The 22239-nt window shown below is 47.3% G+C and overlaps 1 protein-coding gene across 1 annotated transcript; it reads left to right on the top strand.

Annotated features, from left to right (window-relative positions):
* The first annotated feature begins 13522 nt into the window (after nucleotides 1–13522).
* Nucleotides 13523–21971, top strand: NRSN1 (neurensin 1). The gene is made up of 3 exons (XM_071450843.1): nucleotides 13523–13756; nucleotides 19167–19364; nucleotides 20376–21971. The coding sequence occupies exons 2-3, from the start codon at nucleotides 19176–19178 to the stop codon at nucleotides 20772–20774; spliced, it is 588 nt and encodes a 195-aa protein (XP_071306944.1). The 5' UTR covers nucleotides 13523–13756; nucleotides 19167–19175; the 3' UTR covers nucleotides 20775–21971.
* The last annotated feature ends 268 nt before the right edge of the window (nucleotides 21972–22239 follow it).

The following is a 22239-nucleotide window of genomic DNA, read 5'->3' as shown; positions in this document are numbered from 1 at the left end:
TTTCAAAATCTTTTTGCTCTCCTTCCATGTTTTCCTTTCTCCACTGAACCAAACAAAAAGACATTTTCTTTCTCCAATCTTCCTGAAACATTTTTTCAGCGAATTTACAATCTGCCAAAATAAAATTACATCCTCATTTATAGAATAGGTAAAAATAATTCCTGAGTTGGAGAACAGAATTATTGCCCTTGGTATGAGAGATGTTGAATAGCCCAGTGTAATGGTATCTTTCAGCCTTGAAATAAATAACCAAGGCAAAAAGAATTAGAGAACTTTCTTTGTATGCTGGGTATATTGATCTTGAATGGAAGATCCTACTTTTTCCACTTCTAGCTGTAGAGCATACAAATTGCACTGAAAACCCCTAATAAGAAGGCATAGTTGGTGACCCAGTGAAACTTCCAGCCTTTGTCAGTACCCGCTGAACCATGTCAGTGACATCATGATCATCTTAACATCAAGTGAAAAAATCACTGGGGATAATTCTCTTTAAAGTATGGATTGGTAAAAAAAAAACAACTAACAAAAATAAACAAACAATACCCCAAACAAACAAACAAACCCAATAAAAACCACATTCATTTCCTCTGATTAGATAAAAGGCATTCAAATGTATTATTTAGATAACTACATCTCATTGATTTAAAAGGGCTTAGCTTTTTTAAATGAGATACCACTGCCTGAATAATTAGATCCCAATGCAGTTTTGAAGATTTGTCCCTTAATCTTCAATATTTTCAGCACAAAACACACAGAACGATCAGATGTCCTGAGCTATTAAACAAGGGAATAGAATGAAAAAGTGGCCTAATTCCCAGTTAAAAATTCACTCTTCAGAGAACCTAGTATCATGTAACACCAAGCAAGCAAACGGAAGAAGAGACAGTGAAATGTATTTTGTTAGGTGTTGTGTGCTATTTCCTCATGAAGTCTGCACACAACTGTTATGAGGTCAAAGATCCTGGACAGAAAATGAGCTCTGCTGAATTACCTCCACCAACTGCAGAGCACCACACTCACAGTGAAACATGGTCATAGAAATCAAAAGGGTTTTAAAACTCTGTAGGCACAAGCAGAAGATTTGCATCCACCAATCTGTTCTTGGTACATATTCACAAATGCAGCAATAAAAACGTTGTCCCACTCAGAAGTCTGAGGATGATGTCAAAAGGACGATATTGACACTGGAACCTTGCTGGCTTATACATCAAAGAGATTACACTTCTCACTCTCAGGTGTGCATGAGAGTGGAACTTGTCTGCCTATGACTGTTTGTTTACTTTTGAACATCATCAGTGAATTAAGGTGGACAGTGTCACCACAGAACTTTTTTAGTTTTTTAGTTCAGTAATAATAGTGTTATCTTGAATGGTCTCTTGATGCCTGCAACCCCACCAATTCCATGCTCTCTAAAAGTGCATTGGGATTGAAGGTGAAATGAAATTTCTGTTGGACTGGCTACAAAGAAGACAACATTTTCTTGTGTATCTAGATATTCAAACACCTTGGATAGATCTGAGATGCTTATTTTCTCATAACATCTATAAATCATAGGAACAATCAGTGTATGCTCCCCTCCATAAGTACATAGTTGGTTACAAAAGCTGAGATGGCACTTATCCTTCTCACTGCTCTCTGGGAAGTAATTGTTTGGAGAGATTTTTATTGCTTAAATCTAGCAGTGTTTTCTGAAGAAGAAATATGGACTAAGAGACAGTCAGTGACAGCCTGGCAATTGATGCTTGGTATAATGGCTAATTACATTACAAAAACATTGTGGCTGCACTGTTTCAGTGAACAAAAACAAAGAACTCCTTGAACCAGAAGATGCCTTTGCACAGCAGTCTTCACAGCATCCTCCTGACAGCAGCCACTCTCAGACACAGCCAGTATACATGGGCAACAGTACCAGCTCAGTGTTGTCCTTCCCATCTTTGCTCTCAGAATCAAAATATGTCTTTTAAAACTGTGTTTATGTTGATTACACAGTATTTGTGTACTATCCTCATTCTGCCCTGTTATAAAGATTTGTATTACACATAATGGTGCAAAAGAGACCAATCCCAGAGTAGTTGCATTATAAACATCAATGGCTCCTTTTTAAAAGCCAACCAGTTTATTAAAAGATGATAGGAAAAAATATAATGGCTTCTGGAACAGAAATCAGACAGATAAAATATTAAGACTCCAGGGCATTTTGAGAGCAGTTTTTAATGTCATCCTCATGACTCTCAGCATTCACAGCAGAGGTCAAGTTTTCAGTTCCTCCCATTTCCATGTGGGCACCAAAACACAGAAGAACTTGGTGCATATGAAGTAACTTCAGCAACCTCACCTCTGGGAGCAGAATGCACAGGCATGTGAGAGTTACCAAAAGACTTTTTGGTTCAAACATTTTTCCTCACAGGCCCACAGGAATACAGAAGAGAGAGAAAAATCATCTGATGTGTCCTAACCCATTCAAACACAGTAACCCACACAGGCAGCAGCCACAGCTCAACCTGCTGAGAAACTCAGCCCCTGGCTGGCTGTGCCACTGGGAGCAGAGCACTCTGGAAAGTCTTCCCTTGGCAGGCATGCTCTGTACTTGAATGTTACACCACACCTCCTCAAGAAGAAACTGAGTTTCATAGAATGACTGAACAGTTTCCCCTCCCCTGCCCATGACTTTGAATTCCTCTTCCCTTAAGAAACCAAATTTGAAAAATTAACCCAAGCTCTCAGGCACTGATCTTCATAAGCAGTGCATCTTAAAACAACGTGGCTGTCTAGCGGTAGTAGTAGCTGCTGCTGCAAAGAAAATACTCTCTGCTGCACACATTTGCTGTCCAACACTTGACCCTTCCAGAAAATGGTGGGTTTGATATTTTGCTGTTTCATTTAGGTCAAAAGTAAGGCTTTTTGCCTCTAAACCATGTTGACACACTGCAATTTCAAAGCTTATCTGGAAAAAGCTAGGCCTAAGAGCATGAACATTTCTTACCGAACACTGGAAACACAAACATGATGAATGGAAGCAGTCTCTGAGTGAAGATGGGACACTGAAATACTTTTAATTCCTACTGCCTATTCCTCTTCACTCAGCATCCCTTCACAGGCAAATGTGCACTGACTCATGTGAGGTCCCTGTCACATCTTCAATTATTTGTGTATGTGCATTTTGGATTACAAAGCTCCTAAATATTTCCGGGGATTATGATATTCAAATTCACCAATGCCAACAGGAATGAAAAAGAGAACAAACAATTCCCAGCCCATATATTTTCAGTGTTGTCACCCTGAGTTTTTAAGATTTTCTAAGCCTTCTGATGTTGACATTCTTGTAGTGAATTTTCTCACACACTTTCTGTAAATAACTTATTGTTTTGCATTCCTTTATGGAGGAGGAGAGAGTTGATGGACTGTTGGTTTAACCAGTGGCATTGGAGAGGTGCCACTGTCACCCTCCAATCCACTGTCACTTTTGGAAAACTATAAATGTTGGAGTCAGAAAATAAACTGCCCTTTTTTCCTCTTTCACCTTGAGAACGGTGTGAGCGTGTGTTCCTTTGTGTCCTATAGCGACATTTGGTGACCCTGACGTGTGTATTGCAGCAGATTGCGGTGAGGTTTTCCCCCCCCTCTCTTTGGTGCTTTGCCTGCGGTTCTCGGGGTAATGGCGAGCGCTGTGGGTTTTGAGGAGGATCTCCTCCTTTTGGATCTTTGGAGGGGGGTCCTGGAGTGGAAACAGATTTCTGTTTCCTGGGATGACTTTGAGAGGTTGTTTCTGTGGGCCCGGGAGCGAGGGTTTCTTTCGGGTCCTGAGAGGGTGTTCTCCAGGGAGGAGTGGTCTCGTGTGGGGACCCGCCTCATGGAGGCCCTTTTTGACGATTGCACGCTAGATGCGGGACCGCTGCTGGTGCAGTGGAAGAGATGTGTGGAGCTTTGGGAGGGGTCTGGCTCTTGTACCCCTCGGAGTTCCCAGGGAAGCTCTTCTGCCTCGGACGTGGAGGAGGGGGAGTTTGAATTTTTGTCCGATGTGGAGTCCCCCTCCCCGCCTCCGGACGGTGTGCTGGGGGGCGGAGCCCCGTGGGTTTCTGCGGGCTCTGTGAATTCGGCGGGCCGTCCTTGTCCTGCTTCGCCCGGCGTGGGCGGTGGGGTGGGGGACGGGTTGCCTTTTCTTTGTGCCTTTCCAGTTCTTGAGGGCCAGCCTCCGCCTCGGCTTGAGTCTGGTTCGGTGACGACCTGGTGTCCGAATTGCGGGGTTTCCACGAAGTTCCCCCTGGACACGGCGGGGGCGGGGTCGCCCACCTCCGGGCCGGGCTCATCGGCGGGGGGGGTGACTTCGCCCGTCCCTGGTCCTGCGCAGCCTGCTGGGCATGCGCAGTCCGTGGAAGCACCCGGGGGCGGGATGTCACCTGCCCCTGGGCCAGCGCAGCCCGCTGAGCGTGTGCAGTCGGTGGACGCACCCGGGGGCGGGGCGTCGGTCGGCGTTCTGTCCGGTCCCGCTCTGGTGGGCGGGCAGCCCACCCCTCTCTGCTCGGTGGGGGCGGTACCGGCTGGGCGGTCTTGTGATTTGGGACGGACCCTCATAGGGGGCTTGCCGGGCTCCCTAGTGCCATCCCGCAGCGACTTAGCTGCGCGGGCTGCGTCTGTCTCGGCGTCCCGTCCCTCCCCTGTGTCGGGGGCCGGGGGCCCCGCGCCGGTCTCGTCCCGGCCCGCGCCGGATTTGCGGGCCGGGACGGTACCTGTGTCCGCCGGGGCGCCCCCTGCTGGAGCTGTAACACGACAGGGCGCTGGGGTGTTTACCTTTAGCGCACCTGTTGACACGACCAGCGGGAGGCCGGCGGGTGCCTGGGGCCACGGCACTTCCTCGTCGAATTTGTGGACGCTTCCTGCCTGTCAGGTGACTGTGCGTCCCAGGCATCCCGAACGTTTTTGGCGAGAGGCGAAAACCAAGACTGACGAGATGAATGAGCCTGTTTCCTCGCGGCACCTGCAGGGTCGCGGGGCGGGCTCCTTTGGCTCTGCCGGTGCTGCGGGGGGCCCAGGGCCGAGTGGTGTTGGCCTGGCTCCCAGGCGACTTTCGTCTTTTGCCCCTGTTGGGCCTGAGGACCAGGGAGCGTCAGGTGCGGTGGCTTTGCCAGGGGATCCTCAGGTTTTCCCTGTGCTCAGGGGTGTTGCTCATAACACCTATGAACCCCTTTCATATAAGCTAGAGAAGGAGCTCCGTGAGGCAGTTGCTCAGCATGGTTTGGGGTCCGCTGAGGTTATGCGGACTCTCCGGAGGGTTGATTCAGACAGGCTGACGCCTTACGATATCCGTCGTGTGGCACGTTCTCTTTTTGACCCTGTGCAGTATGGTGTCTTTGAAACCAAGTGGGCTCGGTTGGCAGCCCACGCGGTGTCGCGGAATGCTGCACTGGGTCCGCAGGACCCCAGGCGTGGGGTTGTTGCTGACATGCTGCTGGGAACAGGGCTTTATGAGAATGTTCAAGGGCAGGTTGGATTTGATCCCCTTGTGCTTGAACAGTGCCACTCGCTGGGCATGGCTGCGATTGTGCAGACCCTGGAAATGGCTGCTCCGAGGCCGCCGTTCCCGACCATTGTCCAGGGGGATGACGAGCCTTTCATGACGTTTGCGGAAAGGCTGATTGCATCCGTGGAGAGGCAGGTGCCTGATCCTGTGGCAAGGAGCGTTACGATTACGAACCTTGTCAAATGCAATTGCAATGCTGCTTGTAGGAAAGTCATAGTGGCTCTGCCTGGTGATCCTACTGTCTCTGAGATGGCGGAGGCCTGTGCAGACATCGTCCCCCAGGATCGGAAGTTGGCTGCCGTGGCTGCCGCTGTGCAGCCGGTTTGGACGGCGCCGCAGGGCAAGCGGCCGCAGCGGGGGATTGCACAGGCTGGCAAGAAGCAGGGGAAGAAAGCGCAGAAGGTGAAGTTCCCCATGTTCTTGTGTGGTCGGTGTGGTAGGCCGAATCATATGTCTGATGTGTGCAAGGCGACTGTTCATGCTAATGGCCAAGCTTTGCCAGGCTCGGGAAACGGCAAGCGGAGCGCGCAGGGGAGACGCGTGCGGACACAAGCTTCTCTCCAGACCCCGGTGCCGATGGAGGTCTCCTTTGCCGGCTTGCAGCCAGCACCCGTGGATCAGCAGGAGTGGATGTCTGCACCGCAGCAACAGTTGTGTTAGAGTCTTCTCAGATATGCAAGGTTCCCCTGGATGCCTTTGGTCCCTTGGGTGGGGGCATGAGTGCTCTCCTTATGGGGAGGTCTAGTGCCACCCTTCAGGGCATCATTGTGCACCTGGGGCTCATCGATGCGGATTTCACGGGGCAGATTTGTGCCATGGTCTCCACACCCACCCCCCCTGTCACGATCCCGAAAGGGACACGGCTTGCTCAACTTGTGCCTTTCAAGTCCTCTGTTTGCAGGTCGGCTGATCAGTCGCGTGGAGCTGGCGGTTTTGGCTCCACTGGGCCACCTCAAGTTCACTGGACTGCTGTCCTGACCAAGGACCGTCCCGAGATGCTGTGCACCCTGTCTGTTCCTGGTGCGATGCCGCCAGAAGTCCGCGTTCGTGGGCTTCTCGACAGCGGTGCTGACGTCACGGTTCTCTCCCTTGTGACCTGGCCCTCAGAGTGGCCCTTGGATCCGGTGGGGACATCTGTCGCTGGCCTGGGAGGGACGGCGCAATGTTATGTGAGCCAACGGCCTGTGTTGGTCACGAACCCAGAGGGACAGACGGCCTGGGTCAGGCCTCATGTTACTTCTACTCCTGCCAACCTTTGGGGGAGGGATGTTCTATCTGCTTGGGGGGTGCGCATTGGGACGGATTTTTGATGGGGGCCACTGCAGTGAAGGGCGCAGAATGTCCGACGCCTCCTATACGGTGGCTGGTTGACAAACCTGTATGGGAAAAGCAGTGGCCCCTCCCTGAAGAGAAGTTGAATGCCCTTCGGAATCTGGTGCAGGAGCAGTTGGACCAGGGTCATCTGGAGCCTTCCACCAGCCCCTGGAACACCCCTGTCTTCTGCATCAAAAAGAAGTCTGGGAAATGGAGGTTGTTGCAAGACCTCCGAAAGGTTAATGCCGTGATGGAAAGCATGGGAACATTGCAGGCGGGCATGCCATCGCCTACCATGCTTCCTGCAGACTGGCCAGTCCTCATTGTGGATCTGAAGGATTGTTTCTTTACAATTCCTTTGCATCCCGATGACAGACCGAAGTTTGCCTTCTCAGTGCCAGCAATTAACGAGGCTGAGCCTGCACAGAGGTATCAATGGAGGACATTGCCTCAGGGCATGCGCAATTCTCCGGCCATATGCCAGTGGTATGTGGCCCGTGCCTTGTCTGGAGTTCGCAGGCAGTTTCCTGATGCACGTCTGTATCATTATATGGACGACATTTTGGTGGCTGCGTCCACCCAGGACGAGCTGCTGAGGATTCAGCCTCGGTTGCTTGACGCTTTGCATGCTCAGGGACTGCAGGTGGCTCCGGAGAAGGTCCAACAGCAACCACCTTGGAAGTATTTGGGGGTCAAAATTCTGGAACGGACGATCCGTCACCAGGAGGTGCAATTTGTGCATCCTGTGAGGACACTGAATGATGTTCAGAAATTGGTGGGTGTCATCACTTGGTTGCGTCCGTATTTGGGAGTAACCGATGCGCAGCTGTCTCCTCTGTATGATTTGTTGAAAGGAGACGGTGATCTAAAATCACCTCGCACACTGACCCCTGAGGCGCATAAGGCGTTGGAGGTGGTTCAGCGAGCTGTTTCGGCTTGCCAAGTTTATCGCATTGATCCCTCCGTTGATGTCACTGTGTTCGTCACCACTCCAGATTCGTATCCCACAGGTATCATTGGTCAGTGGAGTGACAATTGGTCTGATTCCTTGCACATTTTGGAATGGGTTTTCCTGCCCCATCAGCCGCAGAAGACGGCAACTGCGTTGTTTGAATTGATCGCTCGCTTGATAATCAAATGCCGGCAACGGTGTTTGCAATTGATGGGTGCGGATCCCGCAAAGATCATACTCCCAGTGCAACGGGAGGATTTTGATTGGAGCTTTGCAAACAGTGTGTCCCTGCAGAGTGCTCTGGAAAATTTCTCCGGGCAGATCACTTATCATCTGCCCAGCCATAGGCTACTGCATATGGCAAAATCCACAAAAATCTCTTTGCGGCCCAAAAATAGCCAGGAACCCGTGCAAGGACCCACTGTCTTCACTGATGGTTCAGGGAGGACTGGGAAGGCCATTGTTACCTGGAGGGACGGATCTGAGTGGCAGGTTCTGGAAGGCCACGAGGATGGGTCAGCCCAGTTGGTTGAACTGAGGGCTGCTGTCATGGCATTTGAAAGATTCTCCCAGGAGCCTTTCAACTTGGTCACGGATTCCGCCTATGTGGCTGATATCGCACAGCGGTTGGGTCATTCGGTCTTGAAGGAGGTCAGTAATCCTGCCTTGTTTCAGTTACTGAAGACCTTGTGGTGTGCCATTCAGGCCCGGGTTCATCCATTCTATGTTCTGCATGTGAGGAGTCACACCACTTTGCCGGGCTTTATAGTGGAAGGTAACGCGAGGGCTGACAAGCTGGCTAACCCAGCATGGGTAGCGCCTCAGCCTGATACACTCGCGCAGGCCAAGGCATCGCATGGGTTTTTCCACCAAAACGCACATACCCTGCAGAAGCAGTTTCAGCTGACGCCAACTGAGGCTCGTGACATTGTTGAGTCATGTGATGACTGCCATGCACTTGCCCCGCCTTTGCCGGCAGGGGTGAACCCCAGAGGCCTTAGGGCCTTGGAGCTTTGGCAGACCGATGTCACCCTGGTTGCCGAGTTTGGCCGGCTCAAGTATGTGCATGTCACTGTGGACACGTTCTCCTCTGCGATGTGGGCTTCGGCTCACACTGGGGAGAAGGCCCGCGATGTCCTTGCCCACTGGAGGCAGGCCTTTGCCGTTTTGGGCATACCTTCTGCGGTGAAAACCGACAATGGTCCTGCTTACGCATCGCAAAAGGTGCGGCAGTTCCTGCGGTTGTGGGGTGTTTCGCACAAGTTTGGGATCCCTCATTCCCCGACTGGTCAAGCTATTGTAGAACGCGCTCATGGTACTCTGAAGCGGGTTCTTCAAAAACAAAAACGGGGAATGCAGGGTGAAACCCCGCACAGTCGGTTGGCAAAAGCTTTGTACACAATCAATCATCTCACTGTGCCACAGAACTCAAATAACCCTGTCATTTTGAATCACCATCTCTCGTTGCAGGCTGCGGACGAGGCACATCAGCCTCGAGCGAAGGTTCGGGTGCGGAATTTAGTCACCAAACAGTGGGAAGGTCCCTACGACCTTATCGCTTCGGGGCGCGGGTATGCTTGTGTATCCACAGATACTGGGGTACGCTGGGTACCTTCGAAATGTGTTCGCCCTGACCTGCGACCGCAGAGGCAGAATCCAGCCGATGAGCAAGATGGAGACCGTGACCAACCTGAAAGGGATCAAGCGGGTGGATCATTGAGTGATGACTCAGATGCAGATGACGGGAGTGATCGCTCTGATGATTCGTCCGCAAGTGGACACTGAGCATTGTTCATGTTTTCCTTTTTACATTGTTCATTTTCTTTTCTTTTTCTTTTTAAATGGAAAAAGGGTGAGATGTCACCCTGAGTTTTTAAGATTTTCTAAGCCTTCTGATGTTGACATTCTTGTAGTGAATTTTCTCACACACTTTCTGTAAATAACTTATTGTTTTGCATTCCTTTATGGAGGAGGAGAGAGTTGATGGACTGTTGGTTTAACCAGTGGCATTGGAGAGGTGCCACTGTCACCCTCCAATCCACTGTCACTTTTGGAAAACTATAAATGTTGGAGTCAGAAAATAAACTGCCCTTTTTTCCTCTTTCACCTTGAGAACGGTGTGAGCGTGTGTTCCTTTGTGTCCTATAGCGACACAGTGTAAGACAGAAAAAAAAAAAGACACCTAGATTTATGATTTTGATTGTCAAGAAAGCATCTTCTGTATTTCTGGCTCAGGGGACAAGAACAAATCTATATCGAAAGATGGTGATGGCAGAATGTGACAAATTATGACAATTAATCCTTTTTTCTAGCTAGAACACTTTGAACACAGCACTGAGAAAGCAATGTCTGACAAACAAATAGCCAGGCACTGATTTCTGGACAATAGCAGTAAACCACCTCATATAAATCAGGAATGCAGCAGCTGGCAGCATGTCTTGAGTCTGAAAAAGCCACTTCTTTGATTCATAAACCATGCTCTGCATCACAAGCTTTGAAAAATAAAATACTCTTTATAATACATCCTCCCAGCTCTAGAACAGCACTACAGACTTGAATTGACCTTCACCTTTTTGCCCCATTCCTCCCCAGTATTTCTGGCCACTCAAGATCACCCCCTTAATGGCAGGACAGCTCCTTGAGGAGACTCCAAGCCAGAAGGGCAGACAGCTATTAGTCATTAGTCCTGCTCCTTGTGGATCCGTGTCAACTGCAGGTTTTCCAGAAGTGGAAGCTTTATGGGCCTTGCTCTCCAGATGAAGGTGAGCCAGTCATCAGGAAAGTAAGGACAGGCAACTGTGTCAATAATGTCATTACAGCAGAACTATTCAGGCCACAACACATGAAGCAGAAGAACACCCTCTGGAATCTTGCCATCACCATTAAGCAAATAGGAACAGACATCTGCAATTCAGTGAACTTGAGTCTCATACCAATTGCTGCATTTTGCTACAGGAGAAATGTATTTTATAGGTGCTGTAATTTCTCCAATTCAGCACAGGCTCTCAGAAGCTACCTAAACCGTGAGCATCAAACCAGCTGATAAAATCACTTCAACTCTCAGTAAAAGAGAAGCCTGTAAACTCTATGGCAACCAACACCACCACCTACAGAAGTTCTTGACAGGATTTTTTCCTTGGCATGCTCACTACTGTCCATTATAAACCTTTAGAACAGCAGATGGAAGATAAAGAAAGCACTAGACTTGGGTTTCCTTTCCATAGGGGGAAATAAACTATATATACAGCTTGAGGTAGAATATTGCACTTCCTCTCCATGCCCCTACCAGCGGAAGCCCTCAGGATAAACATAGTCTAAGTTTTTTGAAAGCTGGTAACTGAGGAAAGACCTACATTTGGATATTCCTTCATATATCAGCACCTCAAACCCTGAGTCCCACCATGACCTATAGGTCCTGCTATTTTAAAACATCTTTACATTGATGTTACCTATTTCAAGGCTAAATAGGGCATTTACACCCTTCTGTTCAATGTTTCTCATAACCAAGCTCAGCTACACTTCAAGAACACCTCTGATTTCAGGCTGAGTTGAAAGTTTTCCTAATGTGCTAAAAATGCACTAAAATCAACCTATGATACCACCAATGCTGATCCCTTGGTAACCCCTTTAGGGTTACTAATTTGGAGTTCACAGATCAACATTACTGCAAATGTTTCCATTGCCAAAACATTAATTTATCTTGGTTAGCTCAGCATGTAACTTCTATGTTAAAACTGGGACAACACAGGTATTTAATGTTCTTTTTATTTGTTAATAGGTAAGTAAGCAAAAGAAGCTTTGTAAACAGAGGGAGGACTCATCATGTAGATTAATTGCTTTTTCTATAGAAGACATCTTCCTGATCTGAGATAAAGCACCATTCAGTTGTAACTGTGATACTACATGTAAATCTGGTGTTAGTTTAACAGGAAAATTAATCACAGAATCTCTTTTAAGACTGATAGCCCATCTGGCTTCTCATCTATCACCTCACTGTATCTTCCTGTTTTTGTCACAAATAGTTGTCAGTTTATTACGTGCTAGCTGCTGTGGGCTGGGGTATGCTTATTATACTCACTGAACAGCACACTGCTGTGAAGTAGTTCTGCTAGGTCAGGGGAAGACTTTTGGCATTACTCATTGCCTGAAACAAGAGAGGCGTAACAGTTTTGGAAGGGCAAGATGAAATGCGCTGAAACCAACATTTCTTCCTCCAAATCTAACTCCTTACTTGCTCTTTTTTTAATAGCTATTTTTATGATTCCTACTTTGCAACTACGCAAACTCACTGTCGTCATGAAATGCAGGGCTTTTTCCAAAGAAGCTTCCAAAGAGGGCGATTAATGAAACCATTACTCTCACCTTCTTCTTTATATACTACAGTGATTAAGGCACCTTGGAAATACCTTGTTTTTCCTTTGGCTAATACTACCCCATGTTGCTTTAATGCACTTCTTCTGCATGTAACAACACTCTATTTCTGTGCATATTTTAGTGCACCATACGGATATGAGTGTCTAGAACTCTTGACCTTTGCATTCTCATTATTTTTTCAGAGGAATTACATACTGCACTTTTGTGGGATTCACTTTAGCATCTCCAGCTCTTGGTGCTGGTGCATGGTGTCATGCTCTTTCCTCAGTAGCTTCCTTAGCCCCCAAACTTGCTTTCTTGCAATCTTTTCCCACTGAACAACCAACCTGTTGCTATCAGGGCAGACACCAATGCTTAGCCCTCAGCCTCACTCTGTCTCCCTGAGGAGCCCCCCAGGGTCTCATGCTGAGCGATTCATTCCCCAGTGTTGGAACCCAGGAAATTCCTCTGGCTGCCTTGGAGGGCTCGAGCCCCTGCCTGGGGGGGGCTCAGAGACCTTGGCACAGAGCCCAGGACCCCTGTGCCTTTGATTTAGCCCTTGGAAAAAACAATTATCAACTTTATATGAAGAATTGCAAGTCGAGAAAGTTTAAGTAGAATAATAGTTAGTTTGTCATGGGGTGAAAAATAGATTTTTGAGGTTTTTAGAATGGGGGCTTGAAGTCCCAAGATGGAAGAATTTGGGCGTGCCTTGTCTTTTTTCCATCTTCTTCCTAGCCTCCATCTTCTGGGTGATGTTAGCATTTTTAGATTAGTTTAAAGTAGAAACTCACTGTCTAACATAAGTGATAGGTATTAGGAAGTTATTGTAAATAGTGTACATGTAGCTTTTAGAATAAAAAGATAACACCACCCCAAAGACAGGCAGTGTGCCTCAACCCGACCTGCCAGACAAACCTCAGTGAGTCAGAAAAAGAATTTTATAGATAAGAAACAATAAACCTTGAGAACAAGAATAGAAGAGTTCTGACTCCTTCTTCGACTGCTGAGCTGGGTAAAGAGACTTTCTAATGCATCTCAAAGTCACTCTGACCAGCAGAAATTCCAGACCCCAACCCCCAGATCTCAGCGCCTTGTCCTTCGCAGGACACTTTCTGCCACGTCTATCCACTCGGCTGGACAGACAGCACAGCACCGGGTTTTCCATGCGGACTGCCAGGGCGATGAGGTGTGGGGGGCGCGATCAGAGGCCTCAGCGCCGACACCCACGGAGGGCACCGCCGTGACCTTGGCGTGCACCCGCGGGCCTGCCCGGCGCGGCCGGCGGGACCCCGAGCGCCGGGAGCTGGGGAGGGCCGGCAGCCGGGCAGCTCCGGCTCCCCGCCGGCGGGCGGCCGCCCTTTTGAGGGGGCGGTGTGGCGAGGCGGGGGCGGCCTGGCGAGCCTGGCCCGGCGCCGCTCCGCGCCCGGCGGCGGCGGCGGCTCAGTGCGCAGGCACGGCGCGGGAGCGAGCGAGCGAGCGGCGCTCCGGGCCGTACATAATACGTGGTGTCTGGGGCCGGCGCGGCGCAGAGCGGAGATGGGGCCGGGCCGGGACAGCCGCAGCTAGCGCCGCCAGCGCGGGGGCTCGCCGGCCGAGGGCAGCGCCGGGAGGGACAGGTAACCGCGGGGCCGCCGCTCCGGCCCCTCGGAAAACTTGGGCTCGGCACTTCGGCGGGGGCTTCCGTGGCCGCCGGCGGGGGGACGGCGCGGGGACGGCGCGGAGCATCCCGCGGAAGGCACCGGCCGCCCCGGGCTTCACCTCCCGGCTCGGGGGAACGCGGCTCTCCCCGGGCAGGCTGGTGCCGCGCTGCCCCGCCAGTGCCGGGGTCGGGGAGGGCTTGGCCAGACCGGGATTTCTGCTGCCACCGGGGCACCGCCGGGCCGGGAGGGTCGTGGGGGCCGAGATCTCGTCCGCGTCCGGGCGCTGCGGAGTTCTTCCGCTCCGGCCGGGAAACGGGAGATGGAGAGCATCCCGCTCCGGCCGGGAAACGGGAAATGGAGAGAGAGCATCCCGCTCCGGCGCCTGGCGGCGGCCGAGCGGGCGGGGCCGCCCCCCCAGGAACACGGGAGAAGATGCTGCTCGCACCCCCCGTGCAGGGCCGGGGAGCAGAACGGGCTGCCGGAGGCAGCTGGGCATGCCGGCTATCCCCAGGGAAGCGGCTGCAGGTGCCCCTGGCAGCGCCGCAGCCCCGAGCCAGGGCAGGGCGCCGGGACGGGCGGAGCGCGGCTCGGCCCCGCCGCTGGCCCGGGAAGCGCCGGGAACTCAGGAGGATCAGCAAGGGCACCCCGGAGACTGCTGTCAAAGGCAGGCTGTACGTGCCAGTGTTCCCCCTTGACAAGGAACGCTCTCTGTAGGTAAGGACTGGAAACACGGCTCTTCAAACAGAAGGGTCAAAGTATGTAAATCTGAAGGATGGGGAGGGCGACTTCACCTGTGCCAACCATCATCATTCGGTGGCAGTGTGGTGCCACAGAGCAATGACACATCTATATTTCCTTTTGTGCTGCTTTTTAAATGACAGTTTCTTACATTTAATTTTTTTAAATGTGTTCGACTATGGCACAATAAAGCAAAGTCCTTGGAAAATTTTTTGGGTAATTTTTCGTGGAGCTTGCTCATGTTTTAGTCTGTCTGTTCACCAATCCAATCACATCTCCCCAGATCAGCAGAGGATAGTAAAGCTCAAAGTAAACAGGACAGCTTTTGCCATGGAAACAAAAGTTGCTAGGGGATGGATTGCTACTACGCAGTGGTGTTCTCTGAAGCTGTGATCCTACAGCCCACATTTTCCTGGGCACCTTGGGTTTAGGCACTGAAAAACTTGATGATTAAGCTGCTTCTTTCAGCCTGGATGTATGTTTTCAGATTGTGGATAACACAGATTTGGGTAACAGCACCTCTCTTTTTTAGCAAAAGTTTCTCAACATTTCAGTGTTTAGTTTCTCAGCCCTGAAGGCAAGATATGCAAATACACATCAGCACTCAAGAGATCATTGCTACTGCAGTATTTATTCATCCAATGTAAATTGGTGCTGTGACACACGTTTCCCTCTTACTTGTGGAGAGCTGTTTTCTCTCTGACTGTTCAGTTCCTGTGCCCTATCTGTAGGTAGCAAGAACATCACATCTACATTGCAGCTGAGAAAAGAGACCATCTTAGCCCACATTACCAGGCTGCTTCTTATAGGGCTGGGGAGCTGCCTTCTCTCTTAAGGGGCAAGATATTTTTCAGAAGATAGATTATTTGTAAGTGAAAGAGTCTGACCATGAAGAAAATGCTCAGTAGAATTAAAATTATGCAATGCTTGAAAAGAATTAATGATTCCTACAGTCCTTTTTCTTTTTTTTCCCTTCCATTTTAAAAGGTCATACTATTTGATGGTATCACAACTCTTTCAAGCATAAGATCATTTTTTTTTTGTTTTCTGTTTCACCTCCCAGCTCTTATTTATCATTTTGCTCATATACCTGACCATAACCACCTATTAGCCTTTTACATTGCTAAAGAAAAAGAATCTAAGTGTCATGTGAGCTGTGTGGTCCTTACAGGCAGTTCTTCATCAAGCTGTTAGAAACACTGCATCCTCCTTTTTCTCTTTTGACTAAACCTATAGACAGTGCAATGAATGCGAGATCATGTTTATACAGGTCTCTGTCATGTCACATTCAGTTTTCTTAAATTTATCACAATAACTAAAGTTGGTGGTTCAGACACAGCAAAGTGCTTCACCTCCTTTTTGAATGCTGCTGGTGGCAGCTGGAGTAATACAAGCAAGCTTTGGCAGGCCACATTATCCAGTCATGTTAATTCTGGTTCTTCCCTGAGTTGACCTTATGGAGGCACTTACACCTGGGGAAAATATTTACCATTAGCTCATTACATGGAGCTAAATTTGCTTACCTTGATATGATTTAAGTTAGCCAGGAGTTATGCATAATTTATTAAGAAGGTAGGGTTGATGTGAGAATAAAGATCTAAGTAAGGACCCAAGAGAATGAGTTTCTGCAGAACTTTAGTTGACTTCTTTATTCTATTTCTGCTGTGTGAGATGGAATCTTTGCTTGACCAAAAGATGGGTTGAGAGGTTGGATTTAAAGTGTTCTTAACATTTAGGTATAGGCTGTGTGACCCTGCATGAGAGAGCTGGAGCAGCTGTGGTAAACTGCACAATTTTTTCCTCTTCTCCTTTCCCCTTGAGGTATGTTTATGAGGTGGGCAGAACTCTGGTTTTATGAGAACTTCTCAGTGCTTGTGCTGTTAAACATGGCAGCCCGCTGTTGAAGAAATGGTGGCAGTGAGTAAAGAGGACTTCTTGTTCCCTTTCTTTGGGTAGGGAATAAACAGTTTTCCTGAGGGAAACAAAAAGAGTCTCCAAAAGTAAAATAACTTGCAGCTTTTCCCCACAATAGTCCAGATTATATACTTATACATATCAAAATTTTGTATTTTTTTTTTGTACCCCAGAAAATGATAGTGTTCAAAACTTCATAGCATGATAAAAAAGCACAACAAACTGGCCTGGTTTCAACTGGGATAGAGTTCACTTTTTTCTCAGTAGCCGTGTTACAGTGCTGTGTTTGGGATTCAGTATGAGAACAGTGCTGATAACACGCTGATGTTTTGGTTGTTGCTTCATGCTTGCCCTAAATGAAGGACATTCTCAGTGTCTCATGCTCTGCCAGTGAGGAGCAGCACAAAAAGGTGGGAGGAAGAACAGCCAGGACAGCTGATGTGAGCTAGCCAAAGGGGTATTCCACACCATAGACCATCATGCCCAGTAGAGAAACTGTGGGAGTTTCCAGGAAGGGGATGATGGCAGTTTGGGGACAAGGTTTGGCATTGGTTGAGATGGTGAGCAACTGTATTGTGCATGACTTCTTTTTCTTGGGCTTTATCTCTCTTTTTTTTATTTAGTATTAATAATATTATATTTTATTTTTATATATATTATATTAATTTATATATTTATTTTGTTTCAATCATTAAACTGTTCTTATCTCAGCCTACAAGCTTTGCTTTTGATTCTTCCTATTCTACCATGGTGGAAGGGTAGAGGGTGGATATGAGCAAGTGGCTGCAAGTTGCTTATCTGGGCTTAAACCATGACCAAACAAATGTTTTTCATTATATTGACTGTAGTTTGAAACATCAGTGTTAGCTATGTACAACAGGACACAGGGTGGCCCCAGGGCCAGGCTCTCCCAGTTCACCTGGTGAGCAGCTGGTGCTGCCCAGTAGTTTCCTGTTGTCTCAAGGTCTCTCTCCACCATGCCTGTTTTTCCACCATTCCTTGGAAGGCCAGCACCTTCAGCACACTCTGATGGACACTGCTGCTGTACCATCAGCAGAGAGCAAGCCCATCGACAGACTTGGAGAGCACTTCTTTAATTTTCTAAAACTTGCAGGGAGTACAGAGGCAGTTAGGAGTTCATAAAAGGGGCTCCTGACAGTAGCTTGGTGCTGCTCCTGTTGCTCTGCAAAGCTCTGTCACCAGCAGTGTTGCCTCTGGCCCTTGGCAGGTCTCCCAGCAGCACATGGGCTGCCTCCTCCACTGGGTCATGGCTTCTGTGAGAGCCTTGAAACCTCATCACTGGGTTGTGTGAGAAATATTTGCAACTCTAAGATGTTGAGATTATCAAATGCCAAACTAAATGCATATTAGATACACAAAATAAATAAAACCCCAAGATAATGGTTCCTGTAAAGAAGAAAAAGCAAATCTCCCTCTATTCCTGAGCCAAGAACACACACAGATTCCCAGAGGCTGGAAGTTCAGTGTTTATGCCAGCACTGATTTCTATGTACCCATCAATATTTGCTGGATTCCCCTTAATTTGAATGTTTGTATTCTCAGATATTTCATACTTGGCAGGATCACTCATTCCCAAAGGCAAAGGTCTGTAGGGCTGCAAAACTGGGCAGTCCCAGCTGCCATGAGCACATCAAACCTCCCTCCCTCTAAGTTAAATTGCTGCAGAAATCTGACATACTGCTTGAAGCTGATATAAATTGAGCCATGACTTTCAGGTGCAAGTTCTGATTAACAGTTCCCTTTGGACTAAGGCTTTTTGAACTTCTTTAAAGAGAAGCCAATGAGCCTAAATGACATTGAGCTATTGCTCAAGTTATTTTTAGGGGCTAGTATTATTTCAGTGAATTCAGTAGCATCATGCTTGCACAAGCAAGTTCAGGCCTTGGACTTGCATAGTTCAATATGGATTTTGTGTGTCAGGAGAACTTACATGAAATAGAGTAAGAAACTTGGTTGATAGTTTTCATAGCAGGCAAATTTCTGATTTTATTAAAGTCAGCAGGAGCTTGGGCATTGAGTTCTTCAAGAGAGCAGTACTTGGCTGCAAGCTTAGTATTTCAATTTCGGTCTCACTGAGCAGATTGATGCTTTTAAGGCATTGCATTTTTAATTTTTTAAAACTATTCCTATTTAAATACAATTAATATACTCTTTTAATCTGTCTAGGACTTATTTTGCCTCTGTTTCCCATGGCTGTGAATGGTATATCAGTGCTTAGTCCTGCACTTCAAAAGCTCATAAAAAAACATTTTAAAATGTTTTTAAAAAAGCCCCTCTTATGCAGCAGTTTGGAAAGTTCGTAGGGTGGCAAACTCTAGAGACTGACAGAGACAGTGTGGAAGAGAGGCAACCATGAGCCCTTGAGGGATGCTGGATTTTGTTACCTGGCACATCCTGCTTTTTTCAGTCTCCATGGAAACACCGTAGCACATTAGTGTGAAAGATGGGGAGTGAGCACCCTGTGTATAGGAGTGAGTGTTCCCTGCAGCACCTTTGGGCTATGCTGTGCCAAGTCACTGAGTTCCTTGGGTTCAGTCAGGCTGAGTCACTGCATGCAGCTGTGCCCGGCTCATTTCTTGGTTTGGAAAAAAAATGAAGGAAAGCTCTCTCCTGGGCTCTTTTTTTTTCCATCACATCTGGAGAGTTTGCAGCCATCTTTGGTCTTCCCACTACACCAATAATGATCGGCTTTGCGTGGAACCTCTCGTTGCAGGTAGGAAGGATGAGCTCCTATGCTGACATCTGCGGGTCCAAGCAGGCGCAGGGCAGCACCGAGGGAGGGTACCAACGCTACGGAGTTCGGTCCTACCTGCACCAGTTTTATGAGGACTGCACAGCTTCAATTTGGGAGTATGAGGATGATTTTCAGATCCAGAGATCGCCAAGCAGGTGGAGCTCTGTATTCTGGAAGGTACTGCCTGTTGCTTTTTCCTGGAGAGAGATGCTCCCATTTCAAGACTCTCCCTGTGTAATTACTCGTATTAAATATTCATCCAGAATGGCCTTTTTTGTTGCTCAGTTTTGCCTGAGGTGGCCAAATAACTATGTCTGAAAGCAGAACATTCTTACCAAATATGTCAGCTCCCTGGGGTCTTTGGATCATCTAGTTTCTCTGTGCCAGTGTCACTGAAACAGCAAAGTCTTGTCTGAGAAACCCATGTACATCTTTAAAGTGTAGTTTACCTCTGCTTTGCACCTATAGAAGTCCTCCCAGATTGTTGGGAACAGGACTGGTAGGTTAAGAGCAGAGTGTGATGTAGGGATCAAGAAAACCAGAAGATCTCCATTAAGGTCAGGGAATTTGAGAGAATTGGAGAAGAGCAGAGGTTGCATGGGGCCTGTGAGGCCATGCAGTCCCTACCCCGCAATGATTCCTACCCCCAGGAACATTCTGGGTGAACCAAATTTTGTACTTACACTTGAAATGTGCTGCAGATCACACTCTGTGATCTGTTCATATGGCAATAGCAACTTCCTTCTAATCCCTGCAAAGGAATGACATTTCATGAAGTTAAAGCAAGTGGTGGATATGACAGACTACCAGCAGCTGGTGCTAACCACCAGCTAAAGCTAAAGAAATAGCTGGGGGTTAAACTCTGATCCCCTCCCTGATGGGGCCTTTCAACATGAAATGCTGTTTAAAGATAATAATGCCTATTCCATTGTTTCCAGAAATGTCAGTTCTCAATTAAATAAATATGAGTTGTAAAAAGAACATTTTTCCACATATTCTACTTCTACTAGGGCCTCGTATATTCTAAAAGAAAAATACCCACTTTCTTCTAAGAGAGAGAACTGTATCTGCAATACACAGTGAAAGATAAATGCCTCCTAGGAGCCCTTCCCAAGTGAAAACTGGAAAGGGAAATGGAAAAACTGGAAATTAATTGGGGTTTTGTTTGTTTCTTTGTTTGTTTTCCAGGTCGGACTCATCTCTGGGACGGCTTTTATGCTGATAGGTGTAGCTGTTCTTGTAGTGGGTTTTCTTGTGCCACCAAAAATAGAAGCCCTTGGGAAAGATGATTTTGTTGTTGTGGATACCCGTGCTGTTCAGTTCAATGGGTCCCTCGATATATGCAAGCTGGCAGGAGCAATCTTGTTCTGTGTTGGAGGGTCCACTGTGGCAGCGTGCCTGCTGATGTCTGCTTTTGCTAAAAGTTATTCCAAAGAAGAGAAGTACCTCCAGCAAAGATTTAAAGAGAGAATAGCTGATATAAAAGCCCATGCAAACCCAGTCACAAAAGCGCCAGCACCAGGAGAATCAAAGATACCTGTCACTTTGTCCAGAGTTCAAAATGTTCAGCCTTTATCTGAAACCTGACCCTTCCCCTGGGTTTTGTTTCTCTTGTATATCACTTTAAGTGGAAAATATCAGCCCTTGTTGGCCTCTGTGCTAGTCAAGTAAAATATCGAGTGCTCTGCTATATAAACATGCAGCTAATGGGGGAGCTGCTCTGGTAAAAATTTAGGATTGGGAAAAAGGAAATTATGTGATTAGACCTGTGACTAATATATTCAGTACATTTGAACCTTTTAATCTCTGTGGGTACAGTAAGTTCTTGCAACAATTATTAGGTGTTTAGCTTATCAGAATGCATCCCTGGGAAACCTAAGGTGCACTTACTAAAGCTGTACCAGGAGCACTCTACATCCCACTATTTAAAGTTTAGATGAATTTGCTATTTTTTCAATTTCATTAATTTGTTTAATTTTTATTGGTTTTTGCCTTTAAAATACTGTTCAGTCTTACATTTTCCACCTGGTTCTGCTGTCTGGGAAGCCAAGATTCTGCCCTTGTAATTTGCACTTGTCATCCTGTCATATGCTACAGTCTGTATCAAAGTAATACTGCACAGGTAAAACATGTGTGTTAAGGAGAGCCCTTAATTTGATCCTGGCCCTTCCCAGCAATGTAACTTCCTGGGAAAGGCAAGTTATATTTGATCCTGAGTTACAACTAACCTGTGCTAAAGTGCCACTTCTGTCTTAGTCATTGCCGTGCTAGCAAAAACTACAAATGAAATAAAGTTAAGGAATTCCTGTGGGAGGAGGAACATCCTACTTGTGTGTCTTTGCTTTGATATTGTTTCTTTCATTAGACTATTATGTTGAGGCTAGTACAAAATGCTTTTGTTTCGTCTGGGTGAGAATGAATAAATGTGGTTTGACATGCCCAGGCCCTGTATTCTGTCAGTACATCATTGCCATGTTAGATGATCTCAACATACGTATCTAAAGACATTTTGAAATGCTGTTTATATTTTTATAGAGAATAGAAAAAGTTATGCTTAACCAGATGCATCTGTGTAAATGCTTACCTAAAGACTTGTCCTTTCATGGAAGACCCCTAATTATTTTCTCACCCAGGGCAATTATTTTACTGTCTTAATCTATGGATTTAAATTAAAGTGTATAAAGAAAGATGTGACATTTGTACTCTCTGACAATATGTGCCACCTTATAGTTCTGTCTATTTTTTGAATGGATTGAATAAAATTCTAGGCGTGAGCCACCCATAGATTTTGTGAAAATCTTCTTTCTAGTAAAAAAAATTTAAGAGCACTGCTTAGAGGAGAAATCAGCAGTTGAAACTCACTTGTCTCTTAATGCAGTCGGTTTTCATCTTAGAGTGGCAAGGAAGCCACTTTGGTGCTGAATCAAAGAGATTCTGCCGCAATAATGGCAGGTATGTGGTAAGAGCTGTGCCCTTTCCCTTGCTCATAAAACATTCTGTGGTCTGTGACACTGAGTTCAGGCTTACAACATCAATAAGCCAGATCATATGT

This window comes from Agelaius tricolor, unplaced genomic scaffold (assembly GCF_023055355.1).
Source record: "Agelaius tricolor isolate 1412-34295 unplaced genomic scaffold, bAgeTri1.0.p SCAF_2, whole genome shotgun sequence".
In the NCBI taxonomy this organism is placed as follows: domain Eukaryota; kingdom Metazoa; phylum Chordata; class Aves; order Passeriformes; family Icteridae; genus Agelaius; species Agelaius tricolor.
The sequence above is the reverse complement of the archived record's forward strand: the minus strand, read 5'-3'. Positions and strand labels throughout refer to the sequence as shown.

Bases quoted from the DNA above. Each gene is read 5' to 3' on its own strand.
- NRSN1 (XM_071450843.1), top strand. From the start codon at position 19,176: ATGAGCTCCTATGCTGACATCTGCGGGTCCAAGCAGGCGCAGGGCAGC. The intron at 19,365-20,375 runs GTACTGCCTGTT...TTTGTTTTCCAG, and splicing joins GGAGCTCTGTATTCTGGAAG to GTCGGACTCATCTCTGGGAC.